Raw genomic sequence first — 25,712 nt, 5'->3', positions numbered from 1 at the left:
CGCTGTTGATGTCTCGCGGCTTTGCAGAAGAATTCTGCTTTAATCCCGGAATCTCTAATGCATCATTAACACAGCGGGACCAGTTGCTGAAACTTTTTTTTTATTTAAAAAAAAAAACGCAAAAAAAGTTGTGGCTGTTTTAACTCTTTCCCGCCGCCTGTTTAAAGCCCTTTGTACATATTAGGTTGCGTTTACATGAATCGTGTGCAGCACACAGGTATATTTTTGTTAATAAAAAAATATAACACCACGGTCGAGAATGTTTCCTTCGTCTACTTTACAAATATAGGCAAGGGTTAATTAGACCAATTTAATTTTACTTTAATTTTATTTTTTAAGAAAGTTAAAGGGGTTAACCCATAGACAAAATATTTCTCTCCTTCAGCATAACCCCCAGGGCTGTATACTGTAATACACCCCTAGCACTGTATACAGTAATATAACCCCCAGCACTGTATACAGTAATATAACCCCCAGCGCTGTATACAGTAATATAACCCCCAGCACTGTATACAGTAATATAACCCCCAGCGCTGTATACAGTAATATAACCCCCAGCACTGTATACAGTAATATAACCCCCAGCGCTGTATACAGTAACATAACCCCTAGCACTGTATACAGTAATATAACCCCCCAGCACTGTATACAGTAATATAACCCCCAGGGCTGTATACTGTAATATACCCCCAGCACTGTATACAGTAAAATAACCCCCAGCACTGTATACAGTAATATAACCCCCAGCGCTGTATACAGTAATATAACCCCCAGCGCTGTATACAGTAATATAACCCCCAGCGCTGTATACTGTAATATAACCCCCAGCACTGTATTCCGTAATAACCCCCAGCACTGTATAAACCCCACTGCTGTATACAATATTGCAGACCTGGAGACCTCCATTGCTGTCAGTCATGTGATATTTTGGTTTAATTTATCTGCTCAAACACCACACCGAGATGATGCTTTATGGCAATGCTAATGAAGTCCGTTCTTCCATAGACTTTCATTAGTCAGAGAGTCTGATTGGATAATTAAGACTGAGCCATTCTATTGTTTCTCACGGGCAGTATGATAAGGAGTCGGGGTGTTTAGTAGATCGGGGATCAGATAACAGAGCGAGAATCATACAAATGGCTGATATACAGCTGCCTGAAAAAGTACATTTTGGAGCAAAAATTACAACTGCTTTAAAAAACAAAATAGCACAATATTTGTGAAAACATCTTAATCTGATACTGGGAATAAATAACCGCTGGAGGTTTGAAGAGATCATAATGTGAAGTCGATCTTTTTGATTTATTGATCACTCAAACCAATTGGATTCTTATGGCAGCTTATCCTATAGAGAGCGCTAAGAGTTAATCTTTGTAGATCTTCCTGTCTGTTATCGCGCCGTCTTCCAATCACCGACGGAAATATCATCTGATGAAACAGATGAGGACCATACAGCCTGCATAAGTATGAGCTATTGCCGCGCATGTTGAATGATTACCCTGCAATATAATAGAGTCGACATGCTCATTAGGTATTAATGCGGATGCAATGCGTTATTCTGCAGAAATTAATTGAACCCATTAGTTAATTCTTATTTATTGCGACATTATCATGCGGGATCGGGACACCAGATCGTGGTAATTCCTCCATAACCATCATTTGTGTCACATTTCAAACGGCCCTCGTTAAATATATGCCGCCTCCAGAAAGCTTTAATCTCTTGCCATTAGAAGACAGACAATTTGGTGCCGTTCGGGGACAATGTCTGTGAAATTCGTGCCTTGTTAGTGAAAAAGGTGGAAAAGCTGAAAAAAAGGGCAAAGAAAGAAAAAAGAAAAGATTTTTATGACGTTTGCCTTAAAAATGTTGAAAGCGTGTTAAATTGGTCTTTTATGGATCATCAGGTGGACACTATGGCATGGAACCCTGGAGGTGCCTTCTTCAGGGTTCTTCAGGATTTAGCTCTTCCAAACCACAGTCTGATTATTTAGATACTCCAAAACGACTCATATTACAAAAAATTTAACACCAGGGAATTGTTTTTCACATATTTTTGGGTCCTCCTCTAGCTGTATTTTGGAGACACCTAGGGATATATCCTTGGAGAAGACCAGCAGCGTAGATCAAATATGAGCAAACACTATTAATACTTATTTATACAAAAATATTATAGTAAATAAAAATGTAGTTAATTCAGCAGCCTTCCAACAGAGGTGGTGAGGGCTCATTCAGGGCAAAGAAAAATCTCAATCCTAGATGGTGTTTTTTACGTTAGGAAAGGTCTCTTGTCTTTAACCCCGAACGGTTTATGTCTCGCAGAAAATACCCTGGTCTTTAAGTATGTTTGGAGTTTGGAAACATCAAAACGAGGATCACCACATAGTGTACACCATTTATTTATTATGGATGCTGTGCGTCTCCACGTGGGCTGGAGTTGACGCATGGTTGACCAAGCTTCCCCCATCGTAGCTGTCTATCCTTGTAGCGCGTGTATCATCTGGCTTCTCAATATCCACCGACAAGCACTAATACAACCGAGAGCTTGCTTGCCATATTAACTCAGACATCTCTCCCGCCTCTACCCTACAGCTCTCCTCTACCTCACACGCTCTCCCGGGAAATTCAGTCCATCTTGCCAAGTGGCACAAATCATCAGGATCTAGACGAATAAAACGAGACAAGCTGAGGTAGGGAGAAAAAAGTGCTGGAGCAGCTTCGGGGGCTGATTGATAAGGGGTATCCCTTTGCTGTCATGGTCTATCAGAGGGGATGTCAGGACATTTATACTACATGGCATTATATTATGTGTTGTTCCATTAGTCACCACAATTTCCGGTCACCGGACCTCTAATTTACACTCATGACCACAAAACTATCTTATCCTACCTACCATGGAGTTATGTATGAAGAGGAACTCTGGTGCTAAGAGTGGTCAGTCAGTGGGAACTGTCTGTTTCCATGGTGATTGCACCAATTAACTGCTCACCACCAGAAGGAAACTTCAAATGTTCTCCTCTCTCCAGGGCTCATCATCAGAGGAGACCACCCATCTAGAAGCGATACAATAGGCAATGGTGTCCACTGGTGGACTGTGTGCTCTTTAGAATCATTTTGTTAGTAGATGGTTTGTGTCATTTTTGCGTGCTTAGCTGGAAAGGTGATGACCCAATACTAAAAGGACTGCCCGGGGCTGACCGTGGTCTTCGAGAAGCATTGTCTATGCATTGCAGTGACACCAGACCAAGCATTAATATTGTAGACTGGAATCTTGGAACGATGCTTGAGCGACCACCTGGGTCTTAAATTATTGCAATTACCAATTTTACCACTTTCCACCACAATTCCTTTATATGAATAACCCCATATGAAATTATGGAATTTTGGGTTTCCAAAGATTCTATGTCTAGGGCATGATGAAATTAAACATTGTTCCTATGCGATCGTCCAAAAACACACATATGGATAATGCTCTCTTCTTTCATACGTTAACGCTTTCTTGTTTTCAGGTAATTCTCCGTGAAGACTAAGTCGCATTCTCTATTGCAGAGCCCCATCTAGTGATGAACTAAACTGATACATTATTTCCTTCCAGGCAGAAATTGGTGGGAAAACAGTAGACATATCATTTTTTTTTATTTTTTTTAAATTCAGTCTGACTGGAAAGGGTAATTCAAATTGCGTTCTTCTTTTGTGAAATTATGTGACAGCCTGCACTCCCCAGCACCCTCAGTAAACTATTGTGATTGTGGAATACTAGAATTCGCCCCAAAATAGACCAGTTTCACAGCGAGGCACAGCTGAAACCGAAGGGATTTCATGTAGGCCATTTTTTAATTTACTTGTTGTTTCCACGTGAATGAAATAGGATTATTCCTGCAGATCTCCCATAATTCAGATCATCTACATTTGAGTGACTGAGCTTTTTCCGCAGGCTGCGGACGAGTTCAATTTGTGCCAGATGTGAGTGTGGCGTGCCAGCAACAGTGTAACGTTAATTATATGCACATATATATTATATATATATTATATATATATTCTGTTCTTCTACATAAATGGTGGGGTTGAGTATTAGAGCTAGAGAGTCCCCCGTAATCTCTATAACCCTCCCATGGTTGAGTGAAATGGATTGGATTAAGAAATAATTTCAGATACTACCTTAGAGATATGTTCTATTGTACCTTGGCACACTGGTGAGCCAGGATTCCAAGTTGTCCTGTCTCGAGATGACTGCATCATCATATTGGTAATGAGGAGTATGACGTGGACCTCTCTACTGGTCCCTTGAGAAGATGACTTGGTTTCTTGGAGAACTAATGTTAAGAGTTGGCATTTCCAGAATTAAGATTAAATTCTATATTTCACTAGTATATAAGTTTCCAGAACTGATCAATATTGTGAGTTACTAGGACCTTCCTTTCCGCTCCAGGAGATATTCCTTGTGAAATGTTACGAGTCAATTTACATGGGTACAGAAAACTTTTAAAGGATAATCAGTAAACCTTAACGCGGAATAGAATTCCTAATGAAAGCCTGTCCTATAAAGAATCACTGAGACGACTAACAATACCTAGAAATAATGATGGCCTCCCGCACCAGACAGAGATCGATGGAGACCAGAATGAGCCTGTGTGTTAAGTAACTCATGGCTCCGCAGGGATGTGTTTCAGCAGAAAAATGATTACTGCGCCCGCTGGTTCCGGCTCCCGGGATTCCCGGTGGAGGCAGGAGAAGATATATTTGCACACCAAGCATGGTAATAAACTTGGCGGTGGTCGTTATATATGATGTGTGCTCCACAACCTGTTTTCTAGAAGTAACTCAAATCAAAGACTACAAAGAATCATCCAAGAGAGCAACAAAAAGAATAAAGAATAAATATGTTGGAAACAGGGCAAGGTAACAGGCACGTAAAAAGAGTTTAAGAAAAGACGAGACCTCCAAAGAGAGCCCATTACTTAAATAAGGAGCCATTTTTATTTCATATAAAATATCCATCTCATTTACTGGGTTATCACACATGGGGTAGAAATGGTTGTGCTTCTGAGAAAATGCTGTTAGTGAATACAATGTATCTCACAACGAACAAATACATTCTGCTTTGCACAGGGTAGATAATAGGAGGCCTCTAATTAATATTGGAGAAGCACTTTCTTCTTAGTAAGGGCTGTAAAGCTCTGGAATGCGCTATATGTGATCTTGGTGACTTATGGTACTGGAGTCCACGGGCATGCTTTCTGATAAGGGGTTGATAAGCATGCGCTGGAGCTTTTTGGGGTCTGGCACGCAGACTCTGGCTGAAACACCATTTCTCTGGGTCAGGGCACTAAATCTCCTGCTCAACACCCACCTACGTGGCTATCTCCACCCACATTCCTCATAAATCATGCCCATATACGTCATGCCCATAAGCCGCACCCCCTGGTATGTTGATAAAGGATTATTCTGACTATGTGGTTGTGAAATTGAACCTTACCGTACAACTATGTCATAGATTTGTAACAAGCAGCTCAATACATGCGCGAAGGGGGGAGGTACAAACGATTAAACGCAGGAATCCTCGCAGTCCCCCATTATGACACACCATTATTGTAAAAAAGGAACATCGTTGTAAAAAAGGAACTCCGTTCCACCATACAATTAATATTGAACACAGGTTTTTTTTTTTCCAACCATGAGTGTTAAGCGTTTCATTTTTCCTCCGATACAAATGTTTTGCAGTAATCCACCATTCCAAACATCTGCATTTTGTGTACATTTTTAGCTTTTTCATGTATTGCGCTTTACTCCGGGGATTTCTCAGCTATATTTTTCACTTCTGTTTGCTCTTTTGCATTAGCAATATTTATTACCCTATCTTTTTGAGTAATTGCTGCATTTACCGGTGGCTCCGGGAGCTGGTAATCTACATAAAATGATTTGGCTTTTTGTTGTCTGCCCCCTTGTGGCTAAATGAAGGAAGTGCCATTTCTGATGTCACTTTTATTACACGTCTCTTTGTCTTTTTCTAACCTGGGTCCATAGTCATTTAATTTTTTTTTAAAAAAAGACTCAAAATCATAAGCACAGTATGTTTGTCTCTGTTCATGGCAACAAAACAAAAAAAACTCACACGGATTTTGAATTGTACATTAAAAGGGGACACTTTCCTTCATGGTTCCTTCATGGTTCTCCAACCTGTCCCCATTAGATAGAGATAGTTCCTCTTTAAGAAATAAATCCCTTTCCTGTGCCTCTGTCCTCCTCTGATGCCCCACTTTACCCCGACTGATGCCACTCTTTCATCCAGGGCCGGACTGGGACTGAAAAGCAGCCCTGGATACATTTGGAGCGCAGCCCCATATAGTTTATCTCGCGATTGAGCTCTTATACCCACACGCACCCCTTATACATACCCGAGTCACACTATTTGCCGTACAAATAACTATAAAACATTCTTTTTATCATATTATTTGTATTAAAATACCAGAAAGCAAAACTGTTAAAAGGCCCTAATAAATGAAATATATTACACATAATGGAATCAAAACATTTACTACTGCAAACATTTTTAGATTGAGACATTTTTTGTTTTTGTTTTTATTTCCTTTTATTTGCCAACCTGCCCCCCCCAGTTATGCACATCTGCCCCAGACTTGCCACTCTGCCTGCTTTTAACCCCCTATATGCCCCTCTGCCTCCAGAAATGCCTTATACCCTCTATATGTCACTGCCATATAGGGGGTTAAAAGGCATTTATAGAGGCAGAGTGGCATATCGGGGGTTAAAAGGCATTTATAGAGGCAGAGTGGCATATAGGGGGTTAAAAGGCATACCATGGGGCACTCCAGAAAAGCCTTATACCCTCCTATATGCCACTCTGCCCCATGATATGCATTTTAACCTCCTATATGCTACTTTGCCTCCAGAAATGCCTTGTTGCCCCTATATGCCACTCTGACTCCAGAAATGCCTTATACTCCCTATATGCCACTCTGGCATTTAGGGGGTTAAAAGGCATATCATGGAACAGAGTGGCATATAGGGGTATAAGGCATTTCTGGAAGGAGAGTGGCATATAAGGGGCATAAGGCATATCAGGGAGGCAGAGTGGCATATGGGGGGCATAAGGCTTTTATATAAAAAAATATTATACAGTTTGTTAAAAAAAAAAAATTTGTTTATTTACCTTCTACTTCTTCCACTTTGGGGCTTTTTCATCCTGGCCTCCGTCCTCTGGTAGCTGCAGGCCGCCGTTTTCTATGCTGACAGGATGTCAGTGACAGGACATCCGGTGCTTCAGCAGTCTGAGTGTGAGGGGGCGGAGCTTTCACCCCTCACGCTCCTCCCATCACTATGCGGCCATCAGATTAATGGAAATTTAATCGAAACGGCCGATGCGTGCTGACACCGCCGGCCGGAGCTACTTTAATTCTTTTTTTTTCTAAATTGAATATGCCGGATCGGCTTGCCATATAAAGTAAAATAAAAAAAGTATTAAAGTAGCTCCGGCCGGCGGTGTCAGCACGCATCGGCCGCTTCGATTAAATTTCCATTAATCTGATGGCCGCATAGTGATGGGAGCAACATGAGGGGTGAAAGGTCCGTGCGAAGGGGCGGGGCTTTCACCCCTCACGCTGCTCCCATCAGTAGGCGGCCATCGCACACGGCCGATGCGTGCTGATGCCGCCGGCCGGCGCTGATTTAATACTTTAATAAAAAAAAGAGTTGAAGTAGCGCCGGGCGTTTAGATTAGATTTCAGGCAGCCGCCCGGCCTACGAATCTGCCGGCCCACCGGGAAATTTCCCGGTATCCCGGTGGGCCAGTCCGGCCCTGCTTTCATCCCCGATGCCCCCTTTTCCAGGAGGTCGGAATGTTTGCTGGGTATGAGGGTATCGCAGGGTTCTACAGCCCTAAAAACCCAAGTAATGTGTACAGAAACTGCCGGCAACTAGTTTAAGCCTTCCAATTAAGCGCAATAATGTATAATGAAGTAATAAATGTGTAGAACTGTTAGTAAAGATTGCATTAAAATTAAGGGCTTACATTTTAAGACACTAAAATAAAAATAGTTGAGCGTTGCGTGTTTTTAATGCACTGCGCCCGCTAATCATCCAAAGTCTAGTTTTCAGTTTTGAGCCCCTTTACCCAACATTCTGATTTATCTTCTTCGCAAAAAGGCACCATCAGAGGCGTTTATGTTCTTTCACTGATTAAGACGGCCAGAAATCCCAGGGAGATAACCACGAGGACATGTGCCAGCATCTTACTGACCCCATCCGCCATATTTCCATCTGCAAGGCAAAGTCACAACCATTACAATTAAATATTCCCCTTTGAAAGCAAATGACAATTACAATGTGGTTGGTGGGCTTTAACTAGGTAAGAAGACTTCGTGCTACCACACCAGTGCCCAAACTTGGTCCTTCTGAACCGGTCACGGTTAACTTGGTTTCTACAAGACCGAAAAATCTAGTTTTAGGCCAACCAGATAGATCCACCATCTATTCCTGCCCGTTGAGACAATGTCTACAGAGAAGAGAGACATTGTCTACCCCATCCTGCCTTTGGCCCGTCCCCAAGAGTCGGGTGCCCACTTTAGATGAGAAAGCCCACTTTTAAAACCTCCTACATTTTGTTGATGAGGTTCAGTGAAATTCCATAAATCTCCCCGTCCGTGGCCAATTTATCGTGAATGTAAAATTCAAATTCTAATTAGAAGATTGTGGCTGAACGTCAGTGGCCCATCTGAGCCCAACATGCCTGATCGTTAGAGGTGCCAAACCACATACTCATTCAGTTTGGATTTGGGTCATAATCATAAGTCCCCAAAAAATTAAATACTATTTCATCTAAGCGCTTCCCTGAATTCTTCTCGCTCAACAAATATGTTCTTATCTGCCGTCAGATTCTATGTTTCTATGAGAGATCTCGCTGGACAAAGACATTGGCGACTAACATACCAATCACTTGCAGGTCGAATTTTAGATTCATTGTTGTAGAATCCGTGAATATTTTAGCAAAGTAAATCCCGCTGTCTTCTTTTCTCAAGTCGTGGAAGAATAAGGAATATCCAGAGTTATGGGGCGTCAGCCGACCGGAGAAACTGGAATCTTTGATATCAAATCCTTCTGGCCTGGCGATGGCCACGATGTGGTTTCCACGAGACCAAAATATACTGTTGATGGATACGGCTTCACGGAGGCTAACCAGAAACGAGACGGAATCTCCGGGCTTTGCCACCAGTTTGTAAGTTGAGTTGGACGAGGTAACACCTACGAACAAGAGAGACATGAGGCACGGGTCTTATCGCTCACAGGTCGGGGAAGTTGTGGTGGCCAACGCTCTCAATCATAGTATGGTTTAACCAGATGAGGTTCTCATCCATTATTCAAGTTTCCGATGTAACTATAGGGGTTCGGAGGCGACAGTTGGGGAACTATTGCTTAATTTAATATATAACCAGAATTATATAGGCTAATCCAGTATTCCGAAATAAAAAAAAATGTGACTCATATGACCTGCTTAAGGAACAACTGGCAGAGTAGACGGGCCGAATGGGGCTGATAAGCCTATCCCATCCGTGTTTAAATTCCCTGACTGTACTAGTGTCTACCACTTCTACATGGAGGCTGTTCCACTTATCTAGCACCTTCAGTAGGGCAAACAAACCTTCCAATACATCTAAAATGAATCAGGTACTTAAGATCCTTTTGGACCGGTCAAAAGGTTTCCGACAGGACATTACTAATATCAGGAAGCTAACTGATCTCTAAAAACGTTATATGTTTCCAGAAATTGTTAGACTTCAAAGGATTTCTAGTCATCTACAATTTTCCTGCCTGTTACTTCCTCTACAAAACTAATTAATTTGCGGCTCTTTGTTGCAAGTTTTCCATAATATCCACTAAGGGGGGGGGATAACAAACTCAATTTTTTCCAAAAGGTTTAGTACAAACTTCTTATGATCCGTTGTGGAAAAATATTTTATTTATAAAAAACATTTAATTTTAATTTAATATTTTATGTTTCATAAAATGTAACCATTATTTGGTTAGCAGTTAACAAAACAAATATTACATTAAAAAAAAAATACATTTTATACAAATTCCTACAAACTGAAATTTTATATGATGTGTAGTTTTAACATTTAAATTATACAAGGAAAAAAATTATATAAAATAAAAATGTGATGTATATGATGTGTTTTGCTTGAATTTTATTTATTCCCTGTCAAATAATTATTTGAAATATTGTATCACCCAGTAAGAGACTTTTTCATTGGATTATTGGATTTTAAAAATGGATTAGGGTCTCCAAAGATGATTCTGAGAGATTTAACTATTTAGAGATTTTGTGATCTTCAAGTCCCAACGTAGAAAAAAGACCTGATGGAGCCAATCCTTGGTAGAACCTCCGTATTGTCATGGGAGGTGGGGGGGGGGATCAGTAGGAAAATGAAGATTTTTTTTCTGATTGATCTGAATTTCCATATTTTCTATAACTCAAATATTACTCTGGGTCGAGTAAAAAATATTAGAATTTTATTAAATTAAAATTCCAGAAATGGCTTTCAACCAGATGAAGCCCTGGCTGATGATTGACCTAAAGAACCCCAATCTGAAAAGTTTATGTCTTTTGGAAATAATAAAAGACAGCAGTGGCTCCATGCGCCCTTCCTCGAGGGCCAACATTTGGGGTTATATCATTGTGCAGAACTGGGCATTAAGGGACCGTGTTGTGATTGCACCCCTGAGAACCCCCGCTGCCCATCTTCCGTTCTCCTCTATAACAGCCGTATTCCTATTTTCTTTCCAAAGATATTTTTCATTCATCTTATAGTTGATTCCTTTAAATAGTAAAATAATGTAACCCGGTATGGAAAAATGTAGCGCCCATGGCGCATGCCACTTACCCAGCACTGGGAAAGGAACCAGCATTAGAAGAAGGGTCATCACTACTGGTAAAGTCTTCATCGTAGGTCCTTTCAGCAGCAGACCTAAAGAGGACTCAGTGAGACAAAATAATCTGTTTCAATCCAGTTTGGGAGAAATTCAAAGGGCAGGGTTTAAAAAACAAAACAAAAAGAAAACAGGAAAGCTATGTGATTATTTCCAGGATGGAACGGGGCCACCTTAATGTATCGAGTGCCACCAAAGGCCGACAAGGAGGAAACCCCCTGTCTGTGTCCATTAATTGTTGAAAATGTGTCTTACATTGTACTGTACTATCCTGTACTACAGTGAAGGAAACAATTATTTGATCCCCTGCGGATTTTATACGTTTGCTCACTGACAAAGACATAATCTGTCTATCATTTTACTGGTTTATTTGAACAGTGAGAGAAAGAAAAACAACTAAAATATCCAGAATAACGTGATTTGCATTATAAGTATTTGATCCCCTAAATACAGCTATCTGACATCAACTCAACTCGCCGTGTTTGGAGGAGGAGGAATGCTGCCTATGACCCCAAGAACACCATCCCCACCATCAAACATGGAGGTGGAAAGATTATGCTTTGGGGGTGTTCTTCTGCTAAGGGGACAAGACAACTTCACCGCATCAAAGGGATGGATGGGGCCATGTACCGTAAAATCTTGGGTGAGAACCTCGTTCCCTCAGCCAGGGCATTGAAAATGGGTCGTGGATGGGTATTCCAGCATGACTATGACCCAAAACACACAGCCAAGGCAACAAAGGAGTGGCTCAAGAAGAAGCAAATTAAGCCAGTCTCCAGACCTTAATCCCATAGACAATCTGTGGAGGGAGCTGAAGGTTTGAGTTGACAAACTTCATCCTCAACCCTAATGACTTGGAGAAGATCTGCAAAGAGAAGTGGGACAAAATCCTTCCTGAGATGTGTCCAAACCTGGTGGCCAGCTTCAAAAAACGTCTGACCTCTGACTGCCAACGAGGGTTTTGCCACCAAGTACAAATAATTATTTCACTAAGTAAAAGGCAAATCAACTATTAATAATTCATGCGTAATGCATGGATTTTTTTGTTCTTACTCTCGCTGTTCAAATAAATGATAAAATAAAAATAATAAAATGATAGACAGATTATGTCTTTGTGAGTGGGCAAACGTATAAAATCAGCAGGGGATCAAATAATTTTTTCCTTCACTGTATACTATATTGTACTATACTGTACTATCGTAGTCTATACTGTTTTATACTATACTGTACTATATTGTACTATACTATACTGTGCTAAAGTGCTGTATAGCGTGATAACCCCCAGTGCTGTATTCAGTGGTATAACCCCCAGCACTGTACACGGTAACAACCCCCAACTGTATACCATTATAACCCCCTATTGCGGTATACAGTAAGTTGATGCTTTACGGCAATCCTAATGAAGTCCATCCTCCATAGCCTTTCATTACACAGAGTGCCCAGGTGTGTGATTAAGACTGAGCCATTCTATTGTTCCTCACTGGCAATATGATAAGGAGTCAGGGTGTTTGTCTAGTAGATTGGGGCTCAGATAACAGCGAGAACTCATACAAATGCATGACAATATTAATGAAAACATTAAATTTTTAATATTATACTAGGAAGAATAAATAATCATTAAAAATAATTTTTGTTTCTATTCATTTTCTTTTATTATCTACCCCTGCTATTTTAGTTACGATAAGTAAAATTTGTACAACATATGCACAACAGGATGCGGTTTTCTTTATTATAAAGAACTTACCCACACAGGAAATATTCATTCTATCAAGAACATGCGCGCCACATTTGGCTGCATCGCTCTCTTATGCTTAGGCTGTTTTGGTAAGTTCATTTTTTTACTTTATTAATTTAACTATTTAACATGCAGCTCGTACCAGATATCTCGTGGGGTCAAGTAGATATGTGATATGGGAAGTTTGCTCCAATTGCCGCTGTATTTAGGTTTTTTAATTTTTAAACAAAATTTTCGATGAAATATTATTCTGTTTTGTTTTTCTTTAACTGACGAGTGACTGTAATATTTAAAACAGAGGCTATAAATCTGTCCCAGGTTGATGGTGTCTTATCTGAAGCTAAGGTATAAAACATTACACATTATATCTTTATATAGAATTATCTATAATTATAATTCTGGATCAACTTTTCCATCTTTATTAGTCTATATTATTGATCATTGTAAGACTTTATCACTTATATATTTATATATATTTATATATATTTATATATATATATATATAGTATACACTATGATGGTGCTATAAATAAAGAACAATAAATAAGAACAATAACAAAGATATTGTAACAAATATATGTTGGGAGACTGTTCCATTTATCTACTACCCTCTCAGTAAAGTTCATTACTGCTAAGTCTTTAACCCTCTAGTTTTAGATGATGGTCTGAAATAAATCCTCTTAAGTCCCTTTCTCCTGTTGTCACTGACCGAACAGCATCCCCAATGCTATATTCTGCCTTGGAAATGTAATGTTCCAAGTGCATTATTTTACATTTATCAACGTTAAACTGCAGCTGCCACACTCTCGACCATTCTTCTAACTTACTTAACTCCTTCACCGTTTGACTTGTTCCACCTGAAACATCTACTAATTTGCCAAATACTGACTTTATATATATATATATATATATATATATATACATGGACATTAATATATATAACTTTACGTAATTTGCCAAATACTGACTTTATATATATATATATATATATATATATATATATATATATATATATATATATACACACATGGACATTAATATATATAACTTTACGTAATGGTCATATTTTTCATTTTTTTGTTAGAAATAGTAATTTCATGTGGTGTGGAAAATGAAGTTATGAATGGAACCCTTGGGAAGCCATTTTATTTACCTTCAGATAAGTCGGCGCAAGGAACTTCCATTATGTTAAAAAGGCTCGAATCGGGCAATATTAAAACAAATGTTTTGCACTACGACTTGCGGGCCCATAAAGACCTTCTCAACGAATCATCAGTTTGCCGATACTGCTTCGACGAAAGCGAGAGGGCCATAAAATTTGCTGACCTACAGAAGGAAGATGAAGGAGTGTACGAGTGGATCAGAGTAGAAGGAAGGACGGAACACACTTGTAAATTGTATATAAAAGTTTACGGTGAGCTGTATGTGTGTACATGTTCGTTAAGCCCCAGAATGTTCAAGGGAATTTGGAGGTCTAAAGCATTATCATCATCATCATCATCCTCACCACTTTATTTGTGATGATTCAGAATGGTCCTACCTAAATGTTATAGGAACTTAAGAGATCTAAGATGTCATCATCATCATCACTTGATTTGTGATGTTTGTTATTCGTTAGAATTATATGATCGAATGTTCCAGGAAACATACCACTTATTGGGGCTTTTAGGGCTGTAGAACCCTGTGATACCCTCATACATTCCGAGCTCCTAGAAACAAGAGCCATCATGGAAGGAAAGAGGGGCATTATTTTTATAAAAGGTTTGTGGCCAATGCAAAACACCACCTCCCTGAAAGGGTAACTGGTAATATGTGTGTAAAAAATGATATTTGCATATAAGTAGATTTTGGGGAATATGCTGTGCTTTGATCAATCTGACCGGAGGATGTCACTTGTAACAGAAGAGATCACCAGTATTTCCATCAATCAGACCACCCATCATCACAATGACACCTGTGTGGTCACGTTAACATGTACAACGCCAACAAAAGACGTAACATTCAGCTGGAACCGAACGAACGAGGACTTGCCCCACAACAGCAGCATATTAGAGATACATCTCACGTCCGACGACGCTCAGAGCTCGTACACCTGTACGGTGAAGAACCCAGTGAGTGAACTCTCCACAACTGTCACGCCTTTCATGAGATGTGCATCACCACCAGGTAATGTCCATCTAAAGGGGGTAAGAAGAATCCAACAAAAGAGGGGTCAGCCCCGATAGTCGCAGGGTTTGGGGGCAGCTCTTCTTTACTCTTTGTTACATGACATGGTGGCGAGAGAGCCAAGTTCCAATAGCCTCCTAGTGGGAGAGAGGAAAGAGTGGCAACTTCTTTGGAGAATCGAGGGAGCCTTTATTTATGATTTAACGTTACCATTCCTCTACGCCAACCCCGTTCTCTCCAACACCCAACGCACAAAGCGTTTCATTGTATACAACATAAATAGAATTCTAAATACAGCATTAAAAACATCATTTGTGGTCCTCTTTCCACATTTTATTTGCCAGACGCAAATGTCATCATATATAAAAAGGCACCGTATAGATTTTAGATTAAAGAAAAACAAAAAAAAGGTTTTGGTAAGTTTTTCTGTTGTTTCCATGTGATTGAACCTTAAAAAGTTTTGTTAAAAGGGGAAGCCCCATGCAAAATATCTTTTGAGTATAAACCCAGCCGTTGCATACGGTAATATAGGTCGCTGTTGATAAAACCTGGTTTTTGCTAATTGGGTCCAGCCAAAAAATTACATTTTTACCCATGTCCAAAAAAAGCCTATTACATTTTTTCTTAATAAAAGAGCCGTGTGGCTACAATCGAATTCGGCTAAAAACATTCCTTAATTTGTTTTGTTTCAGAACAAAGTCAGACAATGCTCTACGTTGCATTGTCCGTGGTTTCTGTGGCTGTCTTGGTGCCGATAATTTTGTTTTTTGTACTCCGCAAGGAAGTCCTGTGTAGGCACAAGAAGACAGGTAGGGAGTGTATGGTGTGATGTCATTTAATAACATTACAACTTTATAGTGATGATGTGTGACATCATGATGATGATGACGGTGAAATCATGAAAACCATCTGCCACAGGTTCCAATGGAAACATTTTTAGAGCCAAGTCTACGGCAACATGCCCCATTAATGCCCTAAAAGTGCCGAGTTATCACTAACATTTATTGTATCAATTAGGTACGTTCACTGTGACCAGTCCAGAAAGAGCTCCAGTACCAGAACCACAAACCCCGAAGGTCGAAACGATTTATGCTACAGTTGACAAGAAGGTATTTAGTAACGTGTGACATTTGGGTGCCACCCTCTGCTCTCAAACGTCGCTGTGAGGATTGCTTGATGGCAGAGTCAGAGTAGTCCTCTTAAGTCCCAATACGCAAGAATTCTGCACGCACCTACACGGCCCATCAAACCCTGTAACTAAACCACTAACTTCCTGAGAGTTCTTGAGAGTTGTTTATCGCGTTAAATAATCTGATCTCCGCTTTTATCTTCCTATGTCTTAAGCCGCCTGAGAATCTCTCATCAGCCGCAGATACATCCATGACTATATATGAACTTGCTGGTCACAGTTTAGCGAAGGTGTGATGGTTTCTGACAAATACCCTCATAAGCACCAGAATTCAAGGTAATCGCCTTAATATTCTTCCTTTAATGTTTGCATTATTTAAAGGTGGACATTTAGGGCTGGGACGTCAAGAAGGTTTTGTTCTCATTACAGGAACATGAAAGAGCTCTTTCGGTCAAAGCGCTTAGCTGACCCGCTGTACATTGTCTCACCCACAACTTGTTCCGACGCAAGATGGAAGCCAACAATCTCGCGCCATCTTCAAACAACATGAAGATGCCCTTTTTGCCTTGTGGAATAAATGGATTCCCAAGTCCTCGGACCTTCATTGTCAATATTTTTGAAGTATCCCATCCCCCCTTTTTTTTGTTTAGTATAGAATGCCGTACTTTATGCGTAGTTTGTGGCAGTTTGTGGCATATTATTATGTGATATGCGACACCCTGCTTCCCAAACTCACCCACAGAAAAAATACACATTATTTGTTGAAGAAGGAAAAAAGGACTAATTTATCTTTAAAACCTTTTGCGCCTGGTCTTTATTACAACGAAATTCCATTGTAATATATTTTTCTACTAATTTTCATGTTCTTCTGGACTCCGTTAGGCCGACACGAGAAAAGCTTCAAGGCAGCTTAAAATAATGGAGTGTTTTATTTTGCAATATATTTTGAGGAACGTCGGGCTTTTTTTAATAAATTTAAAAAAAAAATCTGCAATACAGTTTATGGATGTAATTGGGGGGGGGGGTGTATTTAACGCCAATATTGTTCTATAAACCTGACTTTTTGCAATAAGCAATGTATGGAAGATTCCATTCTGACTTCCCGTTCAAAACAGGAAGCTAATTCATATGATTCGGATTTGGAAGCTTTCTAAATGAGCTGTCTGCGGGACTCTTGAAATATTAACCCTTTACTGGGCTATCGTGAAGATTCTACGTAGTGAAACTTGTTAACCAAATGGCTCTAATACCGTCCCTCGTGGAAACATTCATGAGACAGGCATACGGCTCGTGAATCTCAGATGAGACCAAAGACTGATTAAGGGTTGAGTCTTTACAGCAGGAAAAACGGTCAACGAGATGGAGCCGATCTGCCGGCAAATTTTGTGTTTTAGGTGTAATTTTACTATAAATAAGTAAAGCTTTCCTTTTGAAGTGACGGCGGTAACTTCCTGTGACAGAAAATCTGCTTCAAGCGTTCTGCTTTATGCTCCTTAAAAACAGATGTTTCCTACTTGGTACCTGTTTAAATTTTATATTGTTGTTTTTTTTTAACCACAAAACAGTCAAAACATATATTACATTTTTTGGTAAGATCTATATATATATATATATATATATATATATATTATTTATTTTTAAAACCCAAACTTTACGTATGTCACACCCTCCGTGTTGGGGTTAGAGAGAGTTTGGGTGATGCTCTGCGTGGCAACATCATCAGGGATGGTTGTCTGGTGCCCTCTCGTGGCCATATTATCTCACTGTAGCTTTATCAATTTATTCCAATTATTTTTTATTGATTTATATAGCGTCACCATACTCCGCAGCACTCTACAATTAACTCATACCAGCCTAAAAGTGCCGGAGGTATATAAATTCCGGAAAAATAAGTATAACACCAGTAACTGGTCTCACTATTAATGTTATTACAAAACCAAACTCATGTAAAAAGAACCGTAAATATATAAATTGCGTTTTTTTGTTTTTTTTTTAAAAAGCCCATAACACACTTCTTCATAATTAACAGATGTGAAACTGTAGGATCTTACATGCCACGTCCTGTTTGGTAAACCTGAATATTCCTAATTTTTTTATCTCATGTCCCAATAAACGCTCTTTACCTGCAGACCTAGAGGCCGTCATTGTTGTTGATCATGTGATATTGTGGGTGATTTTCCCAGCTCAAACACCACAATGCTATGGCAATGCTAAATGAAGTCCGTTCCTCCAAAGACTTTCATTAGGCAGTGGTCCCACTGTGTGATTAAGACTGAGCCATTCTATTCTTTCCCGCAGTTAGTATGATAAGGGTGTTTGTCTAGTAGATTAAGATCAGATAACAGAGCGAGTACTCGTACAAGTGGCTAATATGCAGCTGCCTGAAAACATTATATTATGGGGCAAAAACAAAAGATTTTCAGATTTACGCAGGAGCCACCATAAGATTATTTAAACTGCTGCTCTGTCATCATATAATCATGAGAATAGCATTACACGGGAACTACATGGGGCTCTAATGGTCTTGGCCTGATAAAACAAGTCACACAGAGAGAAGAAAGACTGTCTCACCAATAGCACAATAGACTTTGCATCTGGAATGGAGAGTTTTTCTGATTAGACAGATGGCAGACTGTCATGTTTTCCAGTTCCACCTGAAGTGTTCCTACGGTACATATACTGTGACGTAAGAAGCAGATTCGGGAGAGGAATATTCTTCTCTGTTGTCCAGGGTTTTCTGTGTGGAAAGAAATATTTTCATGATATTTTAGATATATCACCAAGCAACCCAATACATTTGGATTAGGTGGTCTTCCAATACCCATAGTCAGACTTGGGACGACCAAGAGTGGGCAAAGACTCATCAGGGATGTCCAGACGCAGCTAGAAAGATATCCTCTGATTTATAAACTTCTCTCCTTTTGAAACATATATTTCAAGGGCGGATTTAGTTTAGCAAATGAGTTCTATTTAATTTCTGAAGAGTTGCAGTCATATAAACCACAACACGCAACCGGCCATGGAAACTGTCTTTACTGCAAAGTGGTTGGGGGGGTTGGAATCTTCTGAAGTATTTAGAATATATGAGGAAGTTGTGGCCCACATCTACATGGTTTACGTATATTGTTACCTTTGGCTTCCCTATGGTGCAATAAAACCCTCTGTCTTCTTCTTGTCCATCACCTACGGAAAGACATTGAAAGTGTTCATATTAAAGTTGAGTTTTTTGCTTCATTAGAGGCTGACAAAATTGAGTTTTTTCTCTTTTAACGGGATGATAGAGCTTAAGATAACAGAATGAAATAAAATTATTCTGCCTACGATGAGCTCTGAGATGTGCCCTCTTGTGTTGTGTGTGGTGTCCCACTGTGGTGATGAAGGACGCTAATGACATGGGTTGAGCTCCTGTAGTCTGTGCTGTTGACGTCCACTTGGCCCCCTTTCTGCCAGATGGAAAATGTCCAAATCGGCAGAACTGCTTTTTATCCGAGTCACATCTTTACTGAAGACCTTACATTTCATCAGAACTTCTAGTCCCAACCCTACTCTTTTCTTCTCAAGCTCCCTGGTGATCTCAGCATGTGTTTATGGTGTAGAATCGTCTAAATCTGGTAAAGGACGGGAAAGGTCTACATTGACCACTTCTGAAGTGTGGTGGGAATTGAGTGCCCATGATTCTCATGCTGCCATTGCCAACGTCACCAGCCATCGACGATGGTTGACTTGAAATGACAGCCTGTGTAATCCATGGTTCCCAGAATCCCTTCTTGGTTTTAAAACCATTTAAACGGTTTACGAAGAAGGTGTTGATGGGGTTTTTTGGCAACCCATATGACAATCAACTTTAGTTTACGCTTTGACTCCAACGCAGATTCTGATAATGGTAAATCATGAATAGCCATTCTGCTAAGGCAACATGGTTGCCTTAGCAGAATGACTATTGAGCAAAATAGGACAAACGGTCACTATATGGATGTGGACCAGGGACAGTTAATAGTTAATACATTAGTAGAATTGCTAAACAATTTGTTAATCATGCCTTGGAAAGTTCAACTTCACAATGGTGTCCTTCCAGAGGATGTGATTCTTGTGATTTTCTGATGATATGATATGAAATAAAGCCATTTCCCCAAAGTAGTTTTCATATAAGACAGTTAAAGGAGCAGTTCCCTGCTCTAATTGAATGTAGAGTTAGAAACAGCATTACTAGTAATGTCGATGGATCGCAGAAGGTATCAATCGCTTCAATTAATTATAATCAGAACTCACATTGTAGTTGGAAGTTCTTTCCCAGTAATTTTTTTCCAATGGAAAACCAGAAAAGCCACACAAACGATAATCAGAGCCAGTAGTATAATAGATATAATATACACCTCCAGATTACTTCTGCTGTCTGAAATAAAAGATAAAGCAGTGACACAAAAACTTGAATTCACGTTGACTTGTACAGTCCCAGAAGCCATGAAAATGCAGTCCTGTTCTGGCATATAGATCTCTACTGTATATATATCGCTACCCTGAGATGGCGTCCAACATCTGGTACCATGCTGTCTGTACAGAATGAGGTTGTGATATAATGAGTGTACATAACAGTGACATCACATTACCATATTTGGGAACGTCATCGGATTGGCTGCCAGGAGCTTCAACTTTTCCTACAAAGTAATATGTTTTCAGGTAACTAATCACTATGAGAATTCTCACTCTAAGCCCGATCTACTAGACAAACATCCTGACTCCTTATCATATTGCCTGTGGGAAACAATAGAATGACTCAATCTTAATCACCCAGTCAGACACTGAATAATGAAAGTCTGTGGAGCAGGACCTTCTGCACGGAGATTCATGGAAAATCAGATTTTGTTTTGCCCACTCATACTCATATTTACCTTTCTGGCAGAACATCCAAGGAATAACGGTCCTGGAGACTTCACTTACTGGATTTTTGGCCACGCAGTTGTAGCTGACGTTAGTATCTGTGTATTTATCATAAAGAGTTTGGTTTGTGACGCTGACCGTCCTGCCATTTGAATCGGTCCATGTAATGTTCACGCCTGGTACTTTAACAGTACACGTCAAGCTGACGTAACACGTGTCGTTTTTTCCAGTAACATGATGGATCTGGATATCTGTATCTAACAATTTTTCTGTATAAAATCAAAATAGTCATTATTAATTGTGTGCTGTCACGATGTTCCACATGGTGTTAAATATCTGATTGAAACTTCTCGGTGGGACAACATTCTTCTAGGTCTGCAGAAGTTTCTACCATAAACCTTCACTTCTACCTACAACTAAACAGTAACTGGTGAAGAACGTTGGGATGTTTCTCTCGACAGTTTGGATGTGATTTAGAATGGTCCCTACTTCAGTGCCCAAGACCTTGTGGCCACAACATCAGCTTCTTCTTCCATAATACATGCATCACGCAAGGTGAGGTTCTTCTACCACATCTACACTCAGTCTACTTCGTGTTTCTTAAATTCAGGACTAACACAGATGAGAATTTTCCATGGGATTAAAGTTGTTACTTATTGGAACTTTTTGAATTTTGGCAAAACTTTTTTCCTCCAGCTTTTGCTATGAAATAAAAGTGAGGCTCTAAGAAGACTGTTACTATAAGAGATATAACAAAATATACAGGGGGAAACCGAATGTCCGTAGATCCCTCCATCTAATATACGTACGTAGAGAAAACACAACCACGGAATAGGAACTTACTGTAGACGGAAAGACTGAAACATTGGACAAACTCTGTCCCATCTTGCATGTACAGAGTCGCCGTGTAGGTCCCTTTGTGTCCTTTGCCTACGTTTGTAAGGTTTAAGGAACCGTCCCGTATCCCGTACAGTCTGGTTTTAAACAGAGGGAGGGATTTGATGTTGATATATCCATCATGGTAGGTAGTTGCGATGTGTCTTCCTCCGAAAACCCAAGAGACCTCTTTAAATTCCTCTTTATTTATAGGTAGAGTGACATCTCCTCCTTCTGCACCAGAAACACTTCTAGAATCGTCACACAATTCCGCACACAACATGCCTAACAAAATGTATTTTAATAAACAGAAATTAATTCATTGATTGATTAGCACCTTCAAAAGCATAAATAAAAACATAAAAACAAATATTTAATCAAGTCAAATTTGCCTCGATCATCGTTTTGTTCAAGTCACTTCTGATTCAAAAGCATAAAATTGATATACATATATTTTAAGTCGAATTTGAACTTAGACACTCATTGAAACATTTTTGACATTATCCTGCAATTCTTCCCCAAGCTGCAAAGTTTTGGATTACTGTTTTAGGATGTCAGCGTGTTCTAAAAGAGACTTGTACAATTTACCAACTATAAACATAGAAAAAGATATAATTTCATATTTAGAAAACACCAAGATTCCCCAAATTACAGATGCACAAAGAGAAATACTAAATACATTTATTACAAAAAGTGAGGTAATCAGAGCAATCGACCATCTAGTGAAATACAAAACTCCAGGTCCTGATGGCTTTGGTAATTTTTTTTATAAAACATTTAAGATAGAACTTGCAACCCACTTAACGAAGATATTTAATCAAATGGCATTAGAAGGGGAGAACCCTGAGGAGATGCTATATGCTAATATACTGCCAATCCTAAAACAAGATAAAGTACCCACAGACATAGCTAACTATCGTCCTATCTCACTGATCAAAGTGGATATTAAATTATACTCTTCAATTTTGTCTGAAAGATTACAAAAAGTACTGTCAACTATAATCCACCGCGATCAGGTTGGTTTTATCCCACACAGAGACATAGAAAGTAATACAAGAAGACTTATAGATACAATAGATGGAGCCAATAAGAAAAGCCTTCCCCTTATAACCCTGTCTCTTGATGCCGAAAGGGCGTTCGACAGAGTGAATTGGGGCTATACGGAACAAGTCATAAGAGCTTTTGGGATTACAGGCTGGATAGCTAAAGCAATGGGAATGCTATACACCAACCCTTCTGCGAGAATAGTGGGTACAGATATTTGTTCTGAACGTTCCCATTTAAATAATGGTACAAGACAAGGTTGCCCCCTTTCTCCACTATTATATATCCTATCGGTTGAACTCCTTGCAATCAATATAAGAAACAACTTGCAAATTAAAGGTTTCCCAACCAAGTTTGAAGAGTCAAAAATCTCTCTCTGTGCAGATGATATAATACTAACTCTAACGGATCCATTATTCATAAGGAATCTAATGACTGAAATAACAAAGTATAGTAAAGTTTCTAACTACAAATTGAATTCTTATAAATCTATGATACAATATAGAAACATAGATAAATTAACAAAAAACACAATAAAAAAAAAATACCAATTCAATAACATATCTAGGTATTAAGATCCCTAAAAAAATAGATACAATTATGGAAATAAATGTATTAAAATTGTTAAAATACACTTATAAAACTTATAAACTAAAAAGAGTGGAGAGAAGCAGGCCTTTCTTGGTGGGGAAGAATAAACGCCCTAAAATCATATCTCTTACCTAAATGGACATATTTATTTAGACTAATTCCATTAGCAATTCCATCTAGCTGGCTAGATATGATTCAATCTAGTTTCAACAACTTTATTTGGAAAGGGAAAATTCCTAGGATAAGTATGAATATTTTAGCAAAAAAGACCTCACAGCCAGGGACGGGACCTCCAATCCTTAAATTACACCATGAAGCCTATTCCCTTCTTCATATTCTCAGGATGCAGGTAGAAGATGCCAAGCAAGAATTTTGGTATAGAATAGAAGAAGAATCTTGTGCTCGAGGTGATCTAAATTATATTATTTGGGGAATACAGAAAAAAGTAAACAAAAAAAAATACCCAAAGTGACAATATGATTTTGAACCAGCTAATTCCCATATGGGCAAAATTAAAAAAAAAGACTAGGTTTATGGAATAAATTGATTGGGCATGTCGATGTCAGAATATTAGAACAAAGCATGGATGATTTAACGATCCTAGATTGGAAAAAGAAAGGAATATAACATATTAGAGATCTAATTTCCAAAAACACAGGTAAAGCTTTTTTGGCAGTTAAAAACCGAATTCAAACTGTCAGATGATAACATATTTAAATACCTAAGAGTAAAAAAAATTCTAAAAAGTTATAGTATTCTGAATAAAGAGACGATGAATACAAAAGTCATTCAGATATTGGAACAAAGGAAAACTAAAAAGGGTGCATCAAGATTTCTTGATGCCCTTCAAGTAGATAACAACATGTTAAAAAAACATAAAACCATAAACCTGTTAAGGGTTCAGATCAACCCAGAGGAGTGGAATAACGCTTTCAGAAATGTTTCTAAGACCACAAGAGACTTGTCTCTAATTGAAATGCATTTCAAACTATGTAACATCTGGTACTTAACCCCAAAAAGGCTATCTTATATATACCCACAACAATCTAATGTTTGTTGGAGATGTAGTCTAGAAGAAGGCAGCTACCTACATATGTGGTGGAAATGTAAAAAAATAAAAAATCTTTGGGATATAACCTTTGATTTTTTTTAAAACAGCAAATACCGTAATAAAAAGAGCCAGTAGAAGCTCTATTACACCAAAGTTGGCCATCTCGGACACCAACACAAAAGACCCTTACGATTCATTGTTTTCTAGCAGTAAAAAAAATAATCGCTAAATACTGGAAACAAGATGTAGATTTTTCCCTCTCTCTATTAATATCACAAATAAAATATCAAATATCAATGGAAGAAAAGGTTAGTTGGATTTTAGACCCATCAATGAAAACAAAAAAAATCTGGAATCAAATTTACACATTTGTAACAAGTGTTTCTCAGTTATCCTTCAACGACCACTCAGGATTCTACTCTTGACCTCTCAAAAATCTCTTATGCCCTTCCTGCTGCCGTCGTATTTTTTTTTTTTTTTTTTCCTTTTTCTGTCTTATGTATGTCATTGTTTTTTGTTGTTAAAAAAACTAAAGGAAAATTATTTCTAATAAAAAGTAGTTAAAAAAATAAAAGAGACTTCTGTGATATTAAGATTATGGTCCCGAGTCAAGCTCTGAGTTCCAGCATCTCCCTTAAAATGTATAGAATTGAGTAACACAGAACCTGCCAGCAGATCAGCCCCATCTAATCTGCCTGTTTTTTTCCCCCGGCAAAGACTCCACCAGTCGTTGGTCTCGTCTTAGATTCAGGAGCCATATGTCTATCCCATGCATGTTTAATACCCTCACTGTATTACCCTCTACCACTTCTACTGGGAAGCTGTTCCACTTATCTGCCACGCTCTACTTTAGATTATGACTTCTTTTTCTAACATTTCACTCCTTTGAAACACAGCACCCCCTTGTCCACGTTGCTCTTATCTGTTTTTCTACGCATTTTTACTTGTCAAATGTAAAAAAAAACCCAAATAGGTGGAAACGTACCTATCTGAAGGCACAGGACCATGACGATCGGGCTGTTTAAATAAATCATCTCTCTGTTCAAGCTGGGAAAAGGAAATTAAAGTCTTATACTGCCCCTGTATCAGTCGAGCCCCCCCCCACGGGATCTGATGAGAAACGGGAAGCGTCACCTATACAGCTTTTCGCATAACAACATTAACTAAAAACAAACTATTTCTTGTGGTTTTTCTTTGTCGGAGTGACAGTTTTAGCTAGATCTACGCTAACCTCCACCTTGTGGACACTGAGATCAGCAGCAGCCTGTGGCACACCTAAAAATCAACTCAATGTCCTGATGTTC

General features: G+C 39.0%; 3 protein-coding genes across 3 annotated transcripts; 1 reads left to right on the top strand and 2 right to left on the bottom strand.

Moving 5' to 3' along the window:
- Positions 1–8,011: 8,011 nt before the first annotated feature.
- LOC128505169 (SLAM family member 7-like) lies at positions 8,012–11,010 on the bottom strand. Its single transcript, XM_053475474.1, has 3 exons — positions 10,893–11,010; positions 8,941–9,252; positions 8,012–8,271 (listed from the first exon to the last, which is right to left on the bottom strand). Exons 1-3 carry the CDS (start codon positions 10,951–10,953, stop codon positions 8,174–8,176), a joined length of 471 nt encoding a protein of 156 aa, XP_053331449.1. The 5' UTR covers positions 10,954–11,010; the 3' UTR covers positions 8,012–8,173.
- A 2,890-nt stretch (positions 11,011–13,900) lies between these two features.
- On the top strand, positions 13,901–16,962 carry LOC128504403 (SLAM family member 5-like; the record flags this gene model as incomplete). The annotated part of the gene is made up of 6 exons (XM_053474433.1): positions 13,901–14,087; positions 14,576–14,839; positions 15,532–15,648; positions 15,857–15,948; positions 16,184–16,304; positions 16,398–16,962. Coding segments are annotated over 5 exons (741 nt in total), but the record flags the coding sequence as incomplete, so codon positions are not given.
- Positions 16,963–20,348: 3,386 nt separating this feature from the next.
- Positions 20,349–25,577, bottom strand: LOC128504402 (SLAM family member 7-like). Its single transcript, XM_053474432.1, has 4 exons — positions 25,394–25,577; positions 21,690–22,007; positions 20,797–21,115; positions 20,349–20,361 (listed from the first exon to the last, which is right to left on the bottom strand). The coding sequence occupies exons 1-4, from the start codon at positions 25,440–25,442 to the stop codon at positions 20,349–20,351; spliced, it is 699 nt and encodes a 232-aa protein (XP_053330407.1). The 5' UTR covers positions 25,443–25,577.
- Positions 25,578–25,712: the final 135 nt, after the last annotated feature.

The sequence above is a fragment of the Spea bombifrons genome, chromosome 9 (assembly GCF_027358695.1).
Source record: "Spea bombifrons isolate aSpeBom1 chromosome 9, aSpeBom1.2.pri, whole genome shotgun sequence".
Classification (NCBI taxonomy): Eukaryota; Metazoa; Chordata; class Amphibia; order Anura; family Pelobatidae; genus Spea; species Spea bombifrons.
The sequence above is the reverse complement of the archived record's forward strand: the minus strand, read 5'-3'. Positions and strand labels throughout refer to the sequence as shown.

Coding starts and splice junctions, on each gene's coding strand:
- LOC128505169 (XM_053475474.1), bottom strand. CDS start 10,953: ATGAAGACTTTACCAGTAGTGATGACCCTTCTTCTAATGCTGGTTCCT. Junction 9,253..10,892: donor GGTTCCTTTCCCAGTGCTGG/GTAAGTGGCATG, acceptor TCTTGTTCGTAG/GTGTTACCTCGTCCAACTCA. Junction 8,272..8,940: donor ATTCGACCTGCAAGTGATTG/GTATGTTAGTCG, acceptor TTTGCCTTGCAG/ATGGAAATATGGCGGATGGG.
- LOC128504402 (XM_053474432.1), bottom strand. CDS start 25,442: ATGATTTATTTAAACAGCCCGATCGTCATGGTCCTGTGCCTTCAGATA. Junction 22,008..25,393: donor GGTCCTGTGCCTTCAGATAG/GTACGTTTCCAC, acceptor ACATTTTGTTAG/GCATGTTGTGTGCGGAATTG. Junction 21,116..21,689: donor TTTCAGTCTTTCCGTCTACA/GTAAGTTCCTAT, acceptor GATTTTATACAG/AAAAATTGTTAGATACAGAT.